This window comes from Coloeus monedula (assembly GCF_965178545.1).
Source record: "Coloeus monedula genome assembly, chromosome: 1".
Lineage (NCBI taxonomy): Eukaryota > Metazoa > Chordata > Aves > Passeriformes > Corvidae > Coloeus > Coloeus monedula.
The window spans coordinates 6,161,744-6,179,458 of record NC_138781.1 but is presented as its reverse complement, the minus strand read 5'-3'; the positions used below and the strand labels follow the sequence as shown (position 1 = coordinate 6,179,458).

The 17,715-nt window shown below is 42.2% G+C and overlaps 1 protein-coding gene across 1 annotated transcript in view; it reads left to right on the top strand.

The window, feature by feature from the left end:
- Positions 1–17,715, top strand: part of PRKAG2 (protein kinase AMP-activated non-catalytic subunit gamma 2) — a gene marked incomplete at its 5' end in the record, with an annotated part of 212,643 nt that overhangs the window by 49,766 nt on the left and 145,162 nt on the right. The window contains one exon of the mRNA XM_082281308.1: positions 16,650–16,721. Coding sequence (XP_082137434.1) covers positions 16,650–16,721 — 72 coding nt within the window. The remainder of the gene's footprint in view (positions 1–16,649; positions 16,722–17,715) is intronic.

Genomic DNA, 17,715 nt, shown 5'->3' with positions numbered 1-17,715 from the left:
GGACCAAAAAGACGAAATAGAGTTGGTGTTTTGGAACAGTTCAAGGAAATTGTGCAGGAATTATGTGCAGTCAAATCTGAAGTTGATTGAGAGGTCTGGCTCTGAATTTTTGAAAACCAGCATCATTAAACTCTTCAAATGGAAAAATAAACCAGTACAACAACGCCTGTTTCAGTTGGGCAAGCAATTCTGTAGCTTTATGCTGGTGAAAATGTGACAGTCATAAATCTGCTTTCCTCAGAGTTTGGTCTTTGGGCCATAAGTGAGTGTGTGATTCACAGACCAAGGCACAAGCAGGTTTTGGTGATTTGTTTACCCTCCAGCATTAACTGCCTGGTAAAGTGTGAGAATCCTACAATCAGTCCAAATATATGAGGGATCTAGAGGTGCTCTAAAAGGAACTTTTTTTAGAAAGACATAGATTTATATGAATAATGACTGCTGAGCTTGAGACACAAGGACTTAAGAATTGGGGGGGGGGGAATGGAAAGCATCTGAAAAATCTATTGTCATGGAAAGTTGAATATATAAAGCATTTTCTGGAACATCCTGAATTGCCCTTAATATATAAGGAAGTGAAATCATGGAATTTTGGATCCCTGTTCATAGAGACTCATAGAACTTGTGGATAAAGTATGGTTGAATATGAAACTCATAGAACTTGTTGATAAAATATGGTTGAACCTTTGTGTGATTTCCCATATTGCACCATCTTGTGCTAGATGATGGGCACTAACTCACTGCTGCTTTTAGTCACAGAGCCTTAGCATCTCTGAGAGAGCACAGGCATGTGAAATCCCAATGTGAAACAAGGTATTTATTCAGAAATTAGTTGGTTTATCTCAGATCTTCACCACTTGCTTACATAGCCACATATGAGCCCAGGTATTCAGGATGGAAATATTTAATAAAGAATATATAAGTATTTACATAAATGTGATTTGGACACCTCAGGGCTGTAGATTCAAAAATCACTTGGACTGCTTCGGCAGGACACATCAACATAAATGCAAGTAGTCATTAAATAATGGTAAGAAATTATAGCAATAAAACCTTCTTGCCTATTTTTCATCCCAGAAGGGTGAGAGAAAATGGCAAATTATTCAATGTTTTTAATGGTTGTCAGAAACTGGACAGAATCCAAAACCTAGTTCAGCAAATATTTATGAAATGGTATCTAAAGCATTAACTGTTCTGCTTATCTGAGATGTAGTTGTGCAATCTGTTTCATTCTCCTTATCCAGAGGTGGGGAGGAAAAGGCATGTTTTTGAGGTAGAATTTGTGCCAATCAGACTTTGAGACCAGAAGCAGTTTTAAGATTAATTTTTTTAAAAAACACTTTAATAGGTCTGGATGATTCTTGAAATTTGCTACATCAAACTGAACCCTGTGAGTGATTTGAAAGGGATGATTTAGAAATACGGGACATTTTCCTGGCTGTTAATGCCCCTTTTTATTTGATCTGGTCACTAATCAGAATAATCCTTAGAAGTTAACTGTACAGAGAAGCATTTGACCTGAACTGTGCTTTGCAGGAGAACCTTTTTTATTCCAATATGAATCTAATCCTCCCTTTTACCCTCTCTAGGTCAGCCACAGTTTCCTTCCTTTCTACTACAACTCAAGGAGGAAAGACAAAATGGTTTTGCTTGCTCCAGCTGGTTGACTGGTTTCTTTTGTACCCCTTAGACAGAATTTAAGAGGAGGCTTGTTTATTTTCCTGAACTATTTGTACATGCTGCATGCGTAAAATATTCATTTAGCTGGGGAATAACCTTCTAAACACTAAGTATTTGTTCATTTCTATGTTAAAAAGGGCTGCCAGTGATCTTGTCTTAAAATGATTCAAGTAATAGCTGCCATTTGTGAGTGAACACTATGTACCATTTTCAGCTTTTTTGCTCCCAAGGGCCTTGTGTTATCAGAGGCACTTAGCACACCAAAGGAAAGGAAAGCAGTGGATGGTTCCTAGGATGTGCTGTCTGCCTGGTGCACAAGGGATGTCAGCTGGACCTCATCTCTTTTGCTCCTCAAGAAAAGGTACTGCCTAGCCTCAGTGATATTTATTATTTGATGTAGACAGAATTAAGGGCGGTGTTGGCTGCACCCAGTTGCAAAAGGGTGAAGCATCATCCAATAAATGGGATTAATAGATTGAGTGATGTGTAAACCAAGTCCACTTCACTGATTTAGTGACCTGGAGTCATCAATTAAAGCAAGCCCTCCATCCTAGAGAGTATTTCAGTAGATCATCACAAATGGTATTTTGAGATGACCAAGAAAGGATTGGCAATGTTCTGTGGCTCAGGATCTGGCCACCTGTTTCTCCAGAGAGGTGCCAGTTTTTATTGCATGGTATTTTGATACCTCTGTTCAAGTATTGGAAGCTGCAGGGATTACCTTTCCGCCTTTTGCTTTCTTTTGCTTTGTTCTAGCAGAGGTGTCTTCATCTGAGCCAGCCTTTGATAGCATCTTGGCCAAGGATATGTCCCCATGGTCTGGGGAGTGTTTGCATTGCCAGTAAAGGACACTGTGAGACTGGTTGGTGGAGTAATCAAAGCTGAATGTGGTTATAAAAGAGGGATTTATCCTGATGAAGAAAAAAACTCAGATCCCCGCCATCCCTCAGCTCCTACAGGGAGAGTTTGCATTGCTGTGCTAAGCACTTGCTCATGTGGTGCCCTTTCAAAATAGCTATTATCTTTTTTTTTTTTTTTTTTTTTTGGATGGTGATACTTTTGATGATTATACTTTGTGCTCAGGCACTTTATTTTCCCAATGAGGTCTTTATAATAAATTAAAAAGTCAACCCTGTGTGTGCTGCAGATGGGAAAACTTAAGCCCAGAGAAATAATGTGACTTTTGTGCAGCTACAAAGTGGAGCTGTGGTTAAGTGGGGAATAGGGCTGTTATGGAGCAGCAGAGACTCCAGCCTTGAAAATGCATTTGCTGCTCTGTGCTTCCTTCCCCCAGGTATTCGATACTGATGCAGACGCAGCCTCAGTCATCTGAAACTTCTGCTATTGAAAACGGGATCTTTTTCTTCCCCCTTCAGATCGCATTAAAAACGCCTGCGGTTATTTGAACCCTCCGACTTCCCCTGTGCCCCCTGAACATTTCGCTAATGCACCCAAAGCGGTGCTTAATGACCTGCCCGCGCTGTCCGAGCGCTCCTGCCCCCGCCCGAGTTCGTGTGGCAGGTTCTGCAGCCGGGGGGAATCGAGCCCTGCGGCGATGCCCGAAGCGCTCTTGGCAGGGAGCCCGCAGCCGGGAGAAGCCCGCCCGCCTGCCTTCTCCTGCGGTACCCACCGCTCCTGCCATCCCCGCGCCGTGCCGCGATGGGAGGCAGGAACACACCCAGCCCTGGTCCCCATCTGTTGCAGCATCGGCTCCAGTAGCAGAGCCCGAGATGTTTAAATGCGCTTGCCTTTAGGGAAAAGCTTTCAATGCAGTTCTTCGATGGACGTTTCCAGCCAGACTGCAGGATTTTTCAGAGCTGTAAGTCAGAGCGGGGGCTCGATTGTCGCTGGGTTTCTCTGGATTTGATTATCTTTATTGTTAAATTTATTTATCTTAGCAGGGGAAAATAGGTTTTGCATTCATTTAGGTGGATGCCCGAGTGCACTGCAGGAGTCTGCCGAGAGGCAGGAATTCTTCAGGCTGTGTAAGAAATGCATGGTTCTTGGGTATTTTGGTTTTTTCATCGTGTTTTGTCTCTTTTGTATGCATGACTGGCACGGAGCTGTTGTACTGTTTTTAGAGCATTTAATTACAATAGATACTCCAAGGCTGAACAAAATGTTCTTTTATCTAGTTAAAGAATGTAGCTTGGGTTTGGGGTTGTTATTTTTTTTTCCCTTGCATAACTTTTCGTTAATGTTTTGGAAAGAGAGATTATCATTTGGGGGGTGTTCATTTATTTTCAGCCTAAAACCATCTGCTCTCTGCATCCTGCAATGCTTGGTTTCTCCTACTGCTCATCTCAGAGCCTCCTGAACTGCTGAGCAACTAATTGCCATGGCTAGTCACTGCAACCCCAAATCACAGGTTTTCAGGAACTGCTGTTTTGTTTAATGATTTTAATTTGGTATTTAATGAGGTTTGTTGGGATAAAGAGATATATTACAGGCTTCATGTGTTCCTCCTTGCATTTTTTCCTTTTGATTACCAGAATTAATGCTGAACACATGCAATTTGCACTGCAATTAATGGATCTGTGAGATAATGAATGTCCAAAAGGGATGAGGCGGCTCTGTCCTGGGATCAGAGCCTGGAAGGTTTAAAGATCCTCCTTTAGGGGGGTGATGGAGAATAGCAAATGAAATTTAATTCAGGATAAGATGCAGGGTATTTTGCCAGCATCTTGTGTGTTTTGCTTGTTGTTCCCTGTGTTATGGGCCACAGGAGAGATGAGGGTGTCAGCCTTTGGGGAAGAGATTTCACCCTCAGCTCTGTCCCCTGTCGTGAGTCCAGGAGGGGCTGGAGAGCAGAGGCGGTGCTGACTTGGAGCAGCCCTGGGAGGTGTGAGGAAACTGGAGTTGCTGCAGTTGGGAGCCTGGGGGGCAGGATTATCTGATGGAAGAGGGAATGATGGGCAGCAGGATGAAATGGATCCTGCTGACAAGGGGCCAGCCCTCAACTCAAAGGGAAGAAACCCAGCAAAAGAAGACTTGGTTGTACTTCATTTAGTACATTTTTATTACTGGGAGTGCAATACAAATGTATTTATATTTTTAAAATGCCCCGGTTTGAAATAAACAAAAAAACTCACCCACCCTCCCAAATCCACCCCATCAGTCTGTACAAGCATGTCTGACATTCATCAAGAAGAAACTAAGAGAACTAAATGCAATATTGTTGCAAATCTTTAAAGGCAAAACACAGTGTAGATGGAAATCACCTGTAACCAGAGTTTGCTTCAGGCAGCCAAGAGCCCTCGGGTTTCCATCAGGAGAAACAAATCCTCCTGTCATTTCAGCCTGTTTGGCCACCCAAGTAGGGGCAGTGACAAGCTGATTTGAAGACAAGAAATATTTAATCATCTTACATTTAAAATAAATGGCAGTTAAAAAACTGCAAGAGCTTGTTACCATGTGTGTATGCACATATGATTATATATGTTTCCCATATGCATTGCCCTATATGAGAGCATGTTTTATATGTGTGTAAAAATACTGATGCCTTATGAGTTGAACTCTGTCACATCTACATCTGGGAGGACACAGTCACCAGGGGAGTTTGTTTCTGCATCTCAGTTTAGGTGTCAGTGCCTTTGCTTTTAGAACTGATGTGTATTTTGATGAAGTTACCCTTTTTGTGCTAATGCAAGAGACACTTTCCTAATAGGCATTTAATGATTTCTAGTGCCTGATTGTGGTTCTAAGTCCAATTTCCATTTCTAATAGATCTCAAAATAAGTGTTAATAAAACTTGGATATAAATATATACTAATAGTTCTACAGCTGTTCAGTACATATAGATAGAAATTAATGTTCCTGATGAGAAAAAAATACCCAGTATTTTAGGGCCATATTACTGGCGTGAACTTAATTTTTGGTAGTAATGAAAAATAAAATTGTTATTCTGAATCAAAATTTCCTGCTTGTGGATTTAATTTGTCTTGAGGGGAAAAAAAAAGCTTGGCTGTGTTTTGCTTAGTTTTGTTTCCTTCTTGGGTGCTCATTAATTTCATGGGAGGTTTTCAGTGATGCTCCTTGGCAGGGTGGGTGTCTGTGCCAGGCTGAGCTGCAGGCAGGGGCTCTCCCTGAGCCTTGGTTTGGTAATTCCACTGTGAGCTTTATTTTTTTGTGACAAACGGGTTTGGTCTGTCTGCCACATGGCTTGGAGCAACAGCCAGTTCTAAAATGGCCTCTCCCATGCCAGGCTCGTACTCTGCCCATCTGTCACCGTGTCCGGGGTGTCCTGCTAAGTTGGAAATGTTTCCCACACTCTCCAAGCAGTATCAAATGCTTCTTGACACATTTTGATGCACAAACTGTCAGCCAAATCAAATGCAGATTTGCCTGTTTCAGCTCACCAGTGCCTGCTGGGTTTCCAAGCCATTGCAGAGGGCAGAAATTACTTTTGGCATATGTGGATAACAAGCTTAAGTTTTCACTTGGGTTTCTCTGAGCGTGTGTTTGCTTGTCCTTTCTCCACAGCATGTTCAGATTGGTCCATTGTAACTGTGGTGCTTAAATAACCTCATAAAGAATAGTAAGATGGCTAAAATCAGAAGACCCCTGCTAAAGGAGTCAGAATATGATATGGCTCATTTCTAAGGTTTTCTTCCCCACACTGAATCTAACCTAGGAATAATTTCTTGAAAAAAAAAATTTAACGAAGTCATAGTCTTTGAAAGAAGCCTGAAGTTTACGTGGGGAAATATCTTTCTCAAAATTTTAGTACTGCATATACAATACTTAGAAAAAAACCCTGGGTATGTGTCATTTCTTCCCCTTCCATCTGAGGATTATTTCCAAACCAGACCCACTGCAAAAATTTATTTTCAGTGGTGGCTATTTCTAGTGTGAGTGAGTAATCCCTTTGTTGTGTTCTTCTGTTTGTCTCATTGTTCACAAGATTTTCCAGATGGGCAAGTATTTTATCCATATTTCTTCCAGAGATGGTCACTGGTGTCTTCTAACACCTTCTTCCAAGCAGAACTGTGATGCTTTTTGAAGCACATCCCTTGAGACACACTTTAACAAGTGACCAGGGCTTGGTGTGGGTAGGCCTGGAAGTGTGGTATTTACTATCCCTTGGACATTGCCAATTCTCTTAACAAACATGCTTTTTCTCAGAAGTTGTATAGCTGGCCTGTTTTCTTAAAATTTAAATTTTGTGGTTTTTTAGTTGGACATGGTGGTTCCTTCATCTCACTCCACTGGACACTCACACCATCAGAGAGTTAACCCTGTTTTCTGCACAGCAGCCAAAGCCGTGCAAAGAGAATGTCATCTTAGTAACACTTGGAAGTGCCCACAGAGCTCGGAGCCTCATTATGCTCCCACTGCAGGGATGCCTGGAGCATGTCTCGACAGCGAGCAAATCCGTGACTGAAACTGGGCTGAAATGATCCCAGCCAGCCCAACACCGGAGCTCGGAGCGAGCTCTGCTGCCGGAGTGTTTGCTCAGCCTCCTGCGGGGATGGAGCAGCCTCCCCAGCCCGAGTGTTGTCATGGCTACGCTGGTACCGGTGTGTGGAGCCGGGGGAAGGAGCCGGAGGAAAGCACGCTCGGCACTGCCGCGTACCCCGTAGTAAGAGGCAGCCCCTTGTTTGGACAGCTTGCTTTCTAAATAAAGGGGATTGGGGGGGGGAGGGAACCCGAACAAAACCAATAAAAACCAACCAACCAACCAAAAAACCAAAACAACAACAAAAAACAAACAAGCCCCCCCCCAAACCAAAAAACAATTAAAAACCAAACAAACCCACAGCTTGATTCCCACTTCATAGGCAGTAAAGATGGAGAGGTGAGATGCACAGTTCACTTAGCCTATGTTGAATCCTTCAGAGTATAAGCAAGTTGTCCGGCTTCTCCCATACCAGGGAAACAGGAGCAAATTGCCCATTGGAGATGCTGGCTTTCACCTTCTCTCTAGGCTGGACAGAAAGTGTGGAGTAGATGACAAGTGACAGATACCCTTAATGCCTTCCCAGATGTAATCCAGAAAGCCAGAGCAGGCAATGGAAGCCTCATCACTGAAGTGCACTGATGAAGCTGTTCTGGATTGGATATGCAGTTTGTAAAGTGCTCTGGATTCCCACAGCATGAGTGATGTATTGTAATTTATCAGTGTGCATGGCACTGTTAACTGAAAACTTAGGAATGGCACAAAATCTCAGCATCTTTTAGCTCAGTCGGGGTGGGACCAAAAGGACATGAAGGCTGGGTTTGGGCAGAATGCTGTACTATGAGTGTGATAAAGTTTTCTGGGTTGTCCCTGAGAATTTGAGCTTTCTTCTGTCCTTGGGGGCATTTTATGTTGCCAGCTTCAGCAAAGTGCACCTTTAAATAAAGAGTTCAGAGGGTAATGAATGAAGACATCCATTCTTTTGGGAAAAGAAAAACTAGTTTAGCTTACAAAATAAAGCATATTGTATTTATTGGTTTCTTTTTACATGTGGTGCTAAATCTGTAAAAAAAGCTGTAGCAAAGTGACTGTAAACTTTATAGATGTGAACTTGTTCTCTGTAGCTGCAGAATGATATAGGAAAATGTGTCAGGAAAGCATCAAGAGGGGAATCTTTCCTCACCATGGACTCCATGTGCTGTCTCCCTTTGACCTCCCCCTCAGGTCTTCAGCACACGAAGCACAGAATCATCTTGTTCTTCCTTTCCTTCCCTTCCCTAATTTCCTCTTTGCTTCTGCTTTTTTTCCCTTTCTTTTTTTTTTTTTTTTTAGTTGAGGGACTACTAGATCAGAGCAGGTCCCTCACTTGTCTGGCTTTCCAGCTGTAAGCTTTCTTCTAATTGTCAAGATTATTCACTGTTATTGACTGACAAGAATGGAAAGAGGAGACAACAGGCGGCTGTCTTCCTAAATGCAGCAGTGAACTGGAAAAAATAGTTTCAGTTTGAGTATTTATGGCAGAGATATTTTGCCTGGTGTGAATGTCACCTTTTTTAGTCATGTATATGCAAGGGAGAACCCTGCAAGTCCTTCTCAGATAAGGCCATCAGTTGGAGGTTTTCAGTTTTGATTCTGTTTTGTTTTACTCTTCCTTGAGGAAATGGTTTCTGAAGAGATTTGGCCAATAGAGAGTGGGGAAAAACATAAAAAATGCAAAGCACAGTGACTTTTAAAGTAGCTGAAGTGTGGAGATGACTTAGTAAGCCTCAGCATGATCCTTGCATTGAATCCCCTTCAGATTGTTTGCTCCTGTGCTGCAGTGGCTTAAGTGTTTTCATTACATTATGGCAAAATCGTCTTTTGTTTCCTGCAGTTCTGCTATTTCACTGTGGCTGAAGTTGTGTTTTGTAACAAATGCTGGCTTTTCTCTGCAAATACATTGGGATCGTGTGTCTCATTTATGTAAGACAAACTCATAAGTATTGGAAAGCAAGTACGAGTATGTGCCATCTGAAGGGTAACATTTCCAGCCTCCTGCAGTCCTTCCTTAGTCTTAATTCCCTCATCACTCACCTAACCACATTTTCCAGGACTGAGGTGTGTCATCTTTTGCTTTTACCTTCTGCTTCTAAACTTTGGGTGCTTCTTGAATGAAATGTCTCGCCAGAGAAAGGTTGTCTTTGGCTGAGCACCCAGAAATAGCACTTAATAATGGGTTTGTATGTGCATCCTGCTGATGTCACAGGGACTATTGAGAATTTTGGTTTCCTCCCTGGCATGCTTTCTCTGCTGTTCTCTCACTTTCTCTCTCCCTCTCCTTTTTTTTAAGTGGCATTTCATTATTTGCACGTTCGCTAGGTTGTCCATCTGCTGTTGTAATAAACACGCTGCCAGTCACTGCTGTGTGGTTCGTGGTGTGAAGGAGCTGACAAACCAGGCTGTTGTGTGCTTGGGGATCATAGTCAGGCTTTGTCAGAGTGCCTCTATGCTGCTCTGTGACTTACTGATGAGATGGAGAGCAGCACCCTCCACCACAGCATTTCCATACAGCCCTGAGCTCTCTGCACATTATAAACATGGTGGGGCTCCAGGCAGGAGGGATTCCATCCCATCCCAGGCTGTCTGTGCTCAGCTCATCTGCAAAGGCTGAATCACCAATGAGATATGGTGGGGTTTCCTGGCAGGAGAGCACAAGGCTTGAAAGAAAACTTCATTTTTTTCTGTAAACAGCATAGGAATGTGTTATAGTGATTTAAGTCTGAGATTGAGAACAACACAAAAAAAAAATCCATGCTCTCTTGAAAGTTTTTTTGATGGATCTTGTCTACAGCCTCAGAAACAAAAACAGTGAATTTGCTGTAGATTGCTGGAGATTAATGCCTGTCAGGATCAGTGAAGAGTTTCAGAAATTAAGAAGGTTGTGCTGGATGCTGCCAGTATCCCATGATCAGGATAACTCAGGAAGAACAGCTTGGAAGATAGCTGTTGTCAGGGAAATATCAAAGAATTACTGGTTTCATGACTCTCTTTAACCCCTTCCCTTTGAGACTCTTAGTTTTAGCAGCTTTTTCTGCCCAGGTGGGGGCAATCCAAGCTGAAGGACCTGTGGTGAGAACAGGGGAGAAGTGGCTTCAGTAGCTCTTTAGGACCATGTCCATTTCTTTTTGCAGCTGAAAGAAATGCCTTTAAATTGCACATAGGCTGGTTTTCTTATGCCAAGTTTTCATATGCGAGATGTTTTACACAGAACATTGAATAATCACCTGATGGATGGGGATTTTCACATATTGAAATCTGGATTAGATTTCAGTCAGCCATTACTCCATAACCTTTTAGATAGCACCTCTTTGAGACTGAATATCTCCCATTTGTTCCAGGCATATCATTTAGGGTGGCTTACCCTCTGTTATTTTAAATCTGATGCTGTATACACCTTGAAGTGCACACAGCTGGTCCTGCACAGTCACCCAGTAACCCCTGGACTGTGCTGCCTCTGGAATCTTCATGCTCTGGACAAAATCATCGGATCATTAAGGTTGGAAAAGGCCTCTAATATCATTGAGTTCACTGCTGACCTGCCATCTCCACCATTTCTTCTTGTCCTCTCACTTGTTTTGGGAGAAGAGACCAACCCTCACCTGGCTACAACCTCCTTTTAGGGAGTTGTGGAGAGTGATAAGGTCTCCCCTGAGCCTTTTTTTCCTCCAGGCTGAACTTCCCGAGCTGCCTCAGCTGCTCCTCATAGGACTTGTGCTCCAGACCCTTCCCCATGTCCCTTGCCCTTTTCTGGACACTCTCCAGCACCTCAGTGTCTTTCTTGTAGTGAGGGGCCCAAAACTGAGCACAGGATTCAAGGTACAGCCTCACCAATCAAGTCTCTATATCTTATTTCTACCATCTCAAACTCTCCAGACCTACACTTTTGATTTTGGGGTTTTTTTAAATACAAATAGCCTTAAAAGTAATAGCAAACACATAAATTGGAATAGCTTTGTGCAGTACAAAGCTGGCTTGCACAAATCCAACCAGCTTTGTACATCTGTTCCTGCCCACTCCCATTGAGTCATACCGAGACTTAGTCACCAGCATCCTCAGTCTCACAGTACAACTTATATATTTCTCTCCAAAACACATGCTACAGTCTAGATGGCATGGGGGAGTGAGAAAAGCAAAGCAATGAGCAACCTACTCCTAAGGGAATAAAGGAATGTAACAAGTCTTATTATACTTTACTAGAACTGGTATATCAAAACAACAATAACAAAAGGACAGAAATTTCTGTGTATGTCAGTTTTGAATCTTTCCTTGTGCAATAATGGAGTGATTTGTTATAAATCCCCAAAGGCTTCTAGATAGGATTGTTCTCAGAAAAAGACAATTTTCTATTCAAGCACAGCTACCAAGCTATGCCCTCTATTCCATGGAGATCAGACGGTGGATTCTGCTCACAGGCTATTAGCATATGTAGCATAGGCTTGTAATAGGTACGAATTCAAGGTTGATCTAAAAAAAATCTGCTGGTGTGCAGAGTGCAATGAAACAAACTGTTCACAGCTGATGTTAATAAAAATCCCGACCTTCTTTGTCCTTGGTAGGATACTTGAAGTGCTCATAGCTCAGTAATATCAGCAGAGGAGAAGACTTCGTTAAGGTGTGATGCTGAAGAGTGCAGCTTTTAGCAATTTTTTGTGAGATCAGAGCTCTTGTCAGCACTCAGCTTAATTCCTCTGTATGTTGTTTTCTTTGTTTATTTTATTAAAGGAGCTGTCTCCCCATATTGAAAAGCTGCCTTAGTAAAGTGTCACCTTCTGCTTGAGTTATGTTGTAAAAAGAAACTGTAATGTCTGGCAGGCATTTCACATCCTTAAATTTGGTGCAATCCTAGCACATATATAGAACTTAGTGAGGCAGAAAAATAATGCCTCAAAGGTGACACCATCCGTAGTCAGGACTGTGTGATGCTACCCACACTAGGACTCTGAAGTTGTTTATAGCTGAGGAACCCAGACTTTCAGCTGAGGTTGGTTATGGGACTACCACAAAGCTCTTCTGACCTGAGTCACCTCTGAAACGTGGCCAAAGAGTTGACCATGTTCGTGGGGACCCACCACCGTGGGCACAGATTTCACATCCCCGTGTTCACAGTCATTCCTCATGGTTGAATAGACAGTTGCAAAAGATGCCAGCAGGGAACCGTTTGTGAAATATTCTTTTGATACCCAGCCCTGAAGTTTTGGACCACTGTCGAGTGGGGCCATAAAAAGGTTCTTCTTCCACCCAAAACACGTTGGAAATTGGTCTCTAGCCTGTCAGTCACAGCATGCCCCAGCCCTCGCTGGCTCTTTGGCTTCAGCCCTTGCAGAGAGGCTTTATCGGCCTGGCTGCCAAAGTAGCCTTGAAGTGAAGCAATAATACAACAAGAATCCTGTTTATTCTGTGTTGTTTACTGGATTCAAGGCTTTAGTGGTCTGTTATTTAAGTGGGCAGCCTCTGCAACAGAATTGCTGGAAACCCTCTTCTGACACCAAGGTCTCCAACTGCAGCAACCTCCAGACCAGCGTGTCTGGGCAAGCCTTTTTGGCAGGAATTCTCCCCAGTAAGGAAAGAAACAGTGAAACTGTCTGGAAAAGGTGAAAAATGGTTTGTCTAACCAGATCTTGCTCCTGCTATTGACTATGCTATATATATGCTTTCTGCATCCTCAAATGTGGTTTTCCTTCCTATTCTCCAAAATAGTTCTGAGAAAAGCTTCTTTGTTTTCCCAGGATATCAAAGAACAAAAATTTTATTCTTACTTCTTTTCACATAATCCCAAATATTCTGATATAATAGATGCCAAAGGAAAAGGAGCTGGAATTAAGAAGAATCATCCTCTAGATGTAGGGGTAACCCAGACCAGAATCATGCTAGAGTTACTCTCACCTTTTGAGGAGAAATTCATGTGAAGAATCTGTAACCTTCCAGATATTTGTTGTTTCCCCAGAGGAAATAGAGAAAGAAGTGGTAGAGAGGATAAGTGCAAATACAGGCAGAATAATCCTGACTTGCACTGGGAAATCACCTGTTAAGTAGGTGTTGTGGGAGATTTCCCTCCCCAAGAGGGAGCCTGACTGGTGACAGGAGCACTGAGCCGTGGTTCTGCTGTGTCACAGCTCTGTTGTCCTCCAGGAAAAGCTTTGCTGTCCCTAGGGCTGTGTTCTTTGGTGAATATAACAGGAGCTGCCATGACAACCTCTTGTAAATAAGAGTGGATTGAAAACAAAATAAATCTGAGGTGGCTTTGTGGCTGTAAAGTAAATCTAAAGTGCTTGAGAGGTCATTTTTTCTAACGGGATGGCAGGAGTGATGTCTGGCTGTCAGATGGTGCAGAGCGTTGGAAGGACTGACTAAGGAGCACAAGCATGACAGGAAAGCCAATGAAACTACCAAAACAGCCTTTTCATACTCTTAATTCCAGGTTAGCAGCACTAGGACCTGCTTTTGCTCCTTACAGGGGTGATCACAGACTGGGGTCTCCGCAGAAGTTGTCTGTCCAAGGTTACAATGCAGGACTGATGGATACAGGGCATGATGCTGTTAGTTTCTCAGCCAGGGCTCTGCAGTCTGAAGAACTCTTCCTCCTACCAGGATGTCACTGTGTGCCTTTGATGGAAGTTTTAAATGTCTCTGCAGAACCATGTGGTTGTCCAGGACAGTTATTCCAAGTGGAGTAAAGCAGAGATGGAGAGCTGGAAAGCTGTCTAAGAACAGCTTCAGTCCCTGGTTACTGGCAGAGAAGCCTTCAGTGTGTATCTGTTGGCATCAGATCAGAGCAGTCAAATCTGTGACAAGGGCAAGGGTTGCACCACTGGTCTGTCAAGAGTTCCGTGGTGTTTTGCAACACTTTTGGAGCAGGTTTTGTTTGTTTGTTTAAGAGTTAGTGTATCATCAACTGCATCATCACGTGTTTCTGGATGAAGAGGAACACAAGAAAGAAATTGGTATATCTATCTTTATTCTGCAGAAATACTCATAAAGGGAAAAAAGACACCTAATATTTCCTTGCTTAACCAACAGATTGGAACTGAGAGAGCAGTATTTGTAGCCTGGTATTTGATATATGTATTTTGTTCCTTCTGTGAATGGATGCCTTCATATATAGAATCCCATGAGAGATGAAGAAATTGTTACAATTATAAGCAGTTACAATTATAGACTTTTTCACAGGACTAGAAGTACAATTATTACCCACTTTGAAATGTTCAGCAGTGCTGTATTAACAAAGAAAGGTCTCATGCTGCCCAGAAAGCTCCAGCTCCAGTTATTTTGGCTTCCAAGTGGAGACTTGTTCTGGATGTAAAGGCAGATGAAGTCAATACCTCCATGATAGCTGAGAGTTACAAATCAAAATAGAGTTGTCATCTGGGTTTCCTGATACTTTTAGACTTCAGACTTTAATATATATATATATGGCTTTAAACTTAGAATTGTAACTGAGAACTGAAATTTAGCTCCTAGAAAAATAGTTGTATCTACCTACCCCTCCTGGTTTTGAAGGTTTCTGCTCAAATAAGACGTTTTGGTTTCATTCGTGGCAGTTCTAGATTTTCTGAACAGCTTTTTCAACCCTGTTTACTAGATACATGTCCTCTTCAACCCAGTTTCTTCCATCCAGTCCCCAGCCTTCCTAAACATGTGGTTTTCTCCCTGGAAGTTACACCAGGGAGTAATACAGGGGTGCTAATATGTGGAGCTCAAAAGAGGTTATTTTCTTGATTTATTCCATGAAAAATGACTTAGCTCACATCAGATTCCAGGTTCTGCACTACTGAAGATGGGTAGAGGAAAATGTTGGTAAATCCTTTGGCTAAATTAAAGTAAACCCAAGGGGATATGCTGTTGTGTAACTTTCCATTAGGGTCTTAAACATCTTCACAGAGATTCTTCACTTCAGTCCTGCAGTAGCATATGAAGTCATAATAATAATAATGATGATAATCTGTTTATTGATGCCATTTATGGCTGAATAATTTTTATATGGAGTAATTTTAATCTTAACTGCAGTGCCTGGTCCAGCATCAGTCAAATCTTGGTAAGAGTGAAAACCTAAACCAAACAAGTTGCCTCTTCCTTTGGTTTTGAGATGTTCCCTTATGTTTTAATTTGCAAACAAAGGTGATGTGAAACACAGATGCCTGGGCAAGAGGGAGCTGCATAGTTGAGCCTTTGTAGATAGTTCCCATTGAATGTGCATAGACAGGGCTGGGAGCAGACAAATTTGTCAGGAATACATTTGTTTGGGGCCTAATGATTTGGGGCCAGCTTGGCCAAGCCTGGCTGCTGCTTTTTTTTTTTTCCTTTTCAACTTGGCATGAATTACTCCCATGTGTTTCAGTTCCAGTAATTCAATATTTTGTTCCTTATTTTTGTTGTTCATTATGTAACCAGAATATTTTCAAACACTTGTAAGAATTATGCCTGAGTTATACACAATTTTTGAGCATATTTTGAATTTAGTATGATTACACAAAGCAATGTGATTAGACCTGTGGCTGTTCTGAATTCTGAAGACAATCAAGCCCTGCAGACTTCATGGATGGTGCTAATTTGTAATTAAGCTCTGTTTGATCACAAATTAGGTTTACGTGAAATTGCTATTTATTTATATTTTGAACTCTTTTAAATGGGTGCAGATGTGGTGGTTGAGAAGCGCTGAATCATTGCATGGAAAGGGTGATGCCTCGCATCTGGGAGGTTTTGTGTTGGGGAGGTATTCCTGACATTTAGGACCCAAGACAGTTCTTCAGCACACAGCATTAGGCAACCTCATGCTTTTGGTCACAGAATTGCTCATTATGTACTTTTAAACTTGACACTAACATAATTTCCTTATGCATGTGGAAAGGAGTTCTAAAAACCCTGTGGCTGGAACATGAAGTATCATAAACAGAACAGACGGCAGGAGGTGGAATATAATTGCAGTTTGTTGTTGTTAGTTAAAAATGAACATGTGTGCTTTTCTTATGGTTTTATTGTCTTTCATCCTGCAGAATTGGGTGCTCCTCTCTCATTTGTGCAAGTGAATTGATTATTTCCTCCCTGAGCACCATGTCAGTTTTCTCTGTCTTTTTTTCAGAAGTTACATATTTCTCAGAATGTTGACATACTTTCATTCTGGCTGTGTTTATTGCCATAAATACTCTTTAAGATCATACATCCCACTAAAGGCAAGATAAGCATTTGCTGAGCAAGTGGATGTGTTTATAATTTCCTACCAGTTTTTCTGTGGGCTTTCGGTACCTCCCCTTGAAAGTTTTAACACAGGACTTTTGACTTTGGCTGTGCAGGTTGTTTTTGATGGTGATGTGGTGCAGGTGCTGCTGAGGGCTCCCTGTTCACTTGTAACTTACATCTGACATTGTTTAACAGCCAAGGAGAATGATCAGAGTCCGTGTTATTGCTTCCAGCAATTGCCATGGGTAAAGCACTGGGCACTCTGGAAATAGATCTGTGGGCTTCAGTCATGGGATGCTCTGAGGGAAGGAAAAAGGCATTAATAAAATACATCAATTTTTCTTCTCTGTCCTTGCAGGATCTCAGCTCTTTTGCCATGCCATTCTTGGACGGTGATGTGGAGAGCACGGACAAAAATGCTTCTCGCAAGGTAGGATATATCCAAAGCTTCCCCTTCTTTGCAGTGCTTGAATCCCTTGGTGGTAAACACAGTTTGTTAGGCTTAAAAAAGCCTGGGTTTTCATCTTCCCTACCATACCATTAACCTGTTGAGAGTGGTGCACTAAGGTGAATCCAGTGGCTTTTGCAGACCTTACCGTGACGGTGCTTGTGCACTATAACCTGCAAAGGATGCAAGCTGCTGCTGGTACTGTTGTAAATGCAAATGTTGTGTGTAACACAGCTGTAAAAGAATGAGGTGATGTTGCATAGCAGTATTCTTAGGAATATTGTTAGCTTACAAGATCTGTGGTGGTGCTGCAGAAACAGTCACTGCCCAAAGGAGTACCTGTGGCTGTTGGTAGGTTTTCCTGGAACTGCCTCCTGATGGTTGCTTTCTGTCTGTGGAGGCTTTAACTGTTCACTGTCCTTGATCTCTCTGTCCTTGGCGCTGGAAAAACGAACTGCCTTCATTTGCTGAAGCCATAGTGATAGAGCCTTCCCGTGAGCAAAGTAGAAAGGTTCCTCCTTGATGTGAGATTAACTCAAGGTTATCCTTGGAGGCATTGATTTGTTCTTCTGATGCTATTAAATTAAGCCAATGTAGTCACGGAGTTGGCTTGCTTTAAAAAGGATTAGGGGAGCACATTCAATGGAAAACATTAGAGATGGTTATACCAATCTTCAAAGCAATAAAAATGGTGGGTGGGATCTGTCATCTTCAGGTCCTGGCCTCCTCATTTTCACAAAGCATTGAAGTGCAAGCTGGTCTGCTAAATGTAAGCCTCCTACCAGCCACGTTCTGAGCTTGGCAAAGAGGGATTCTCCTCCAACCCATAGACAACCCCGAAAGCTACCAGTTTGACTTGTCACAGTATTTACAAAGCTGTGGACCTCCATGATCATTAAACCTGCTACAATCCATTTGGCAGAGAGTCTGCAGATTTAGTTAAAGGCAGGAAAAGCAATAAATATCTCTTTAGTGA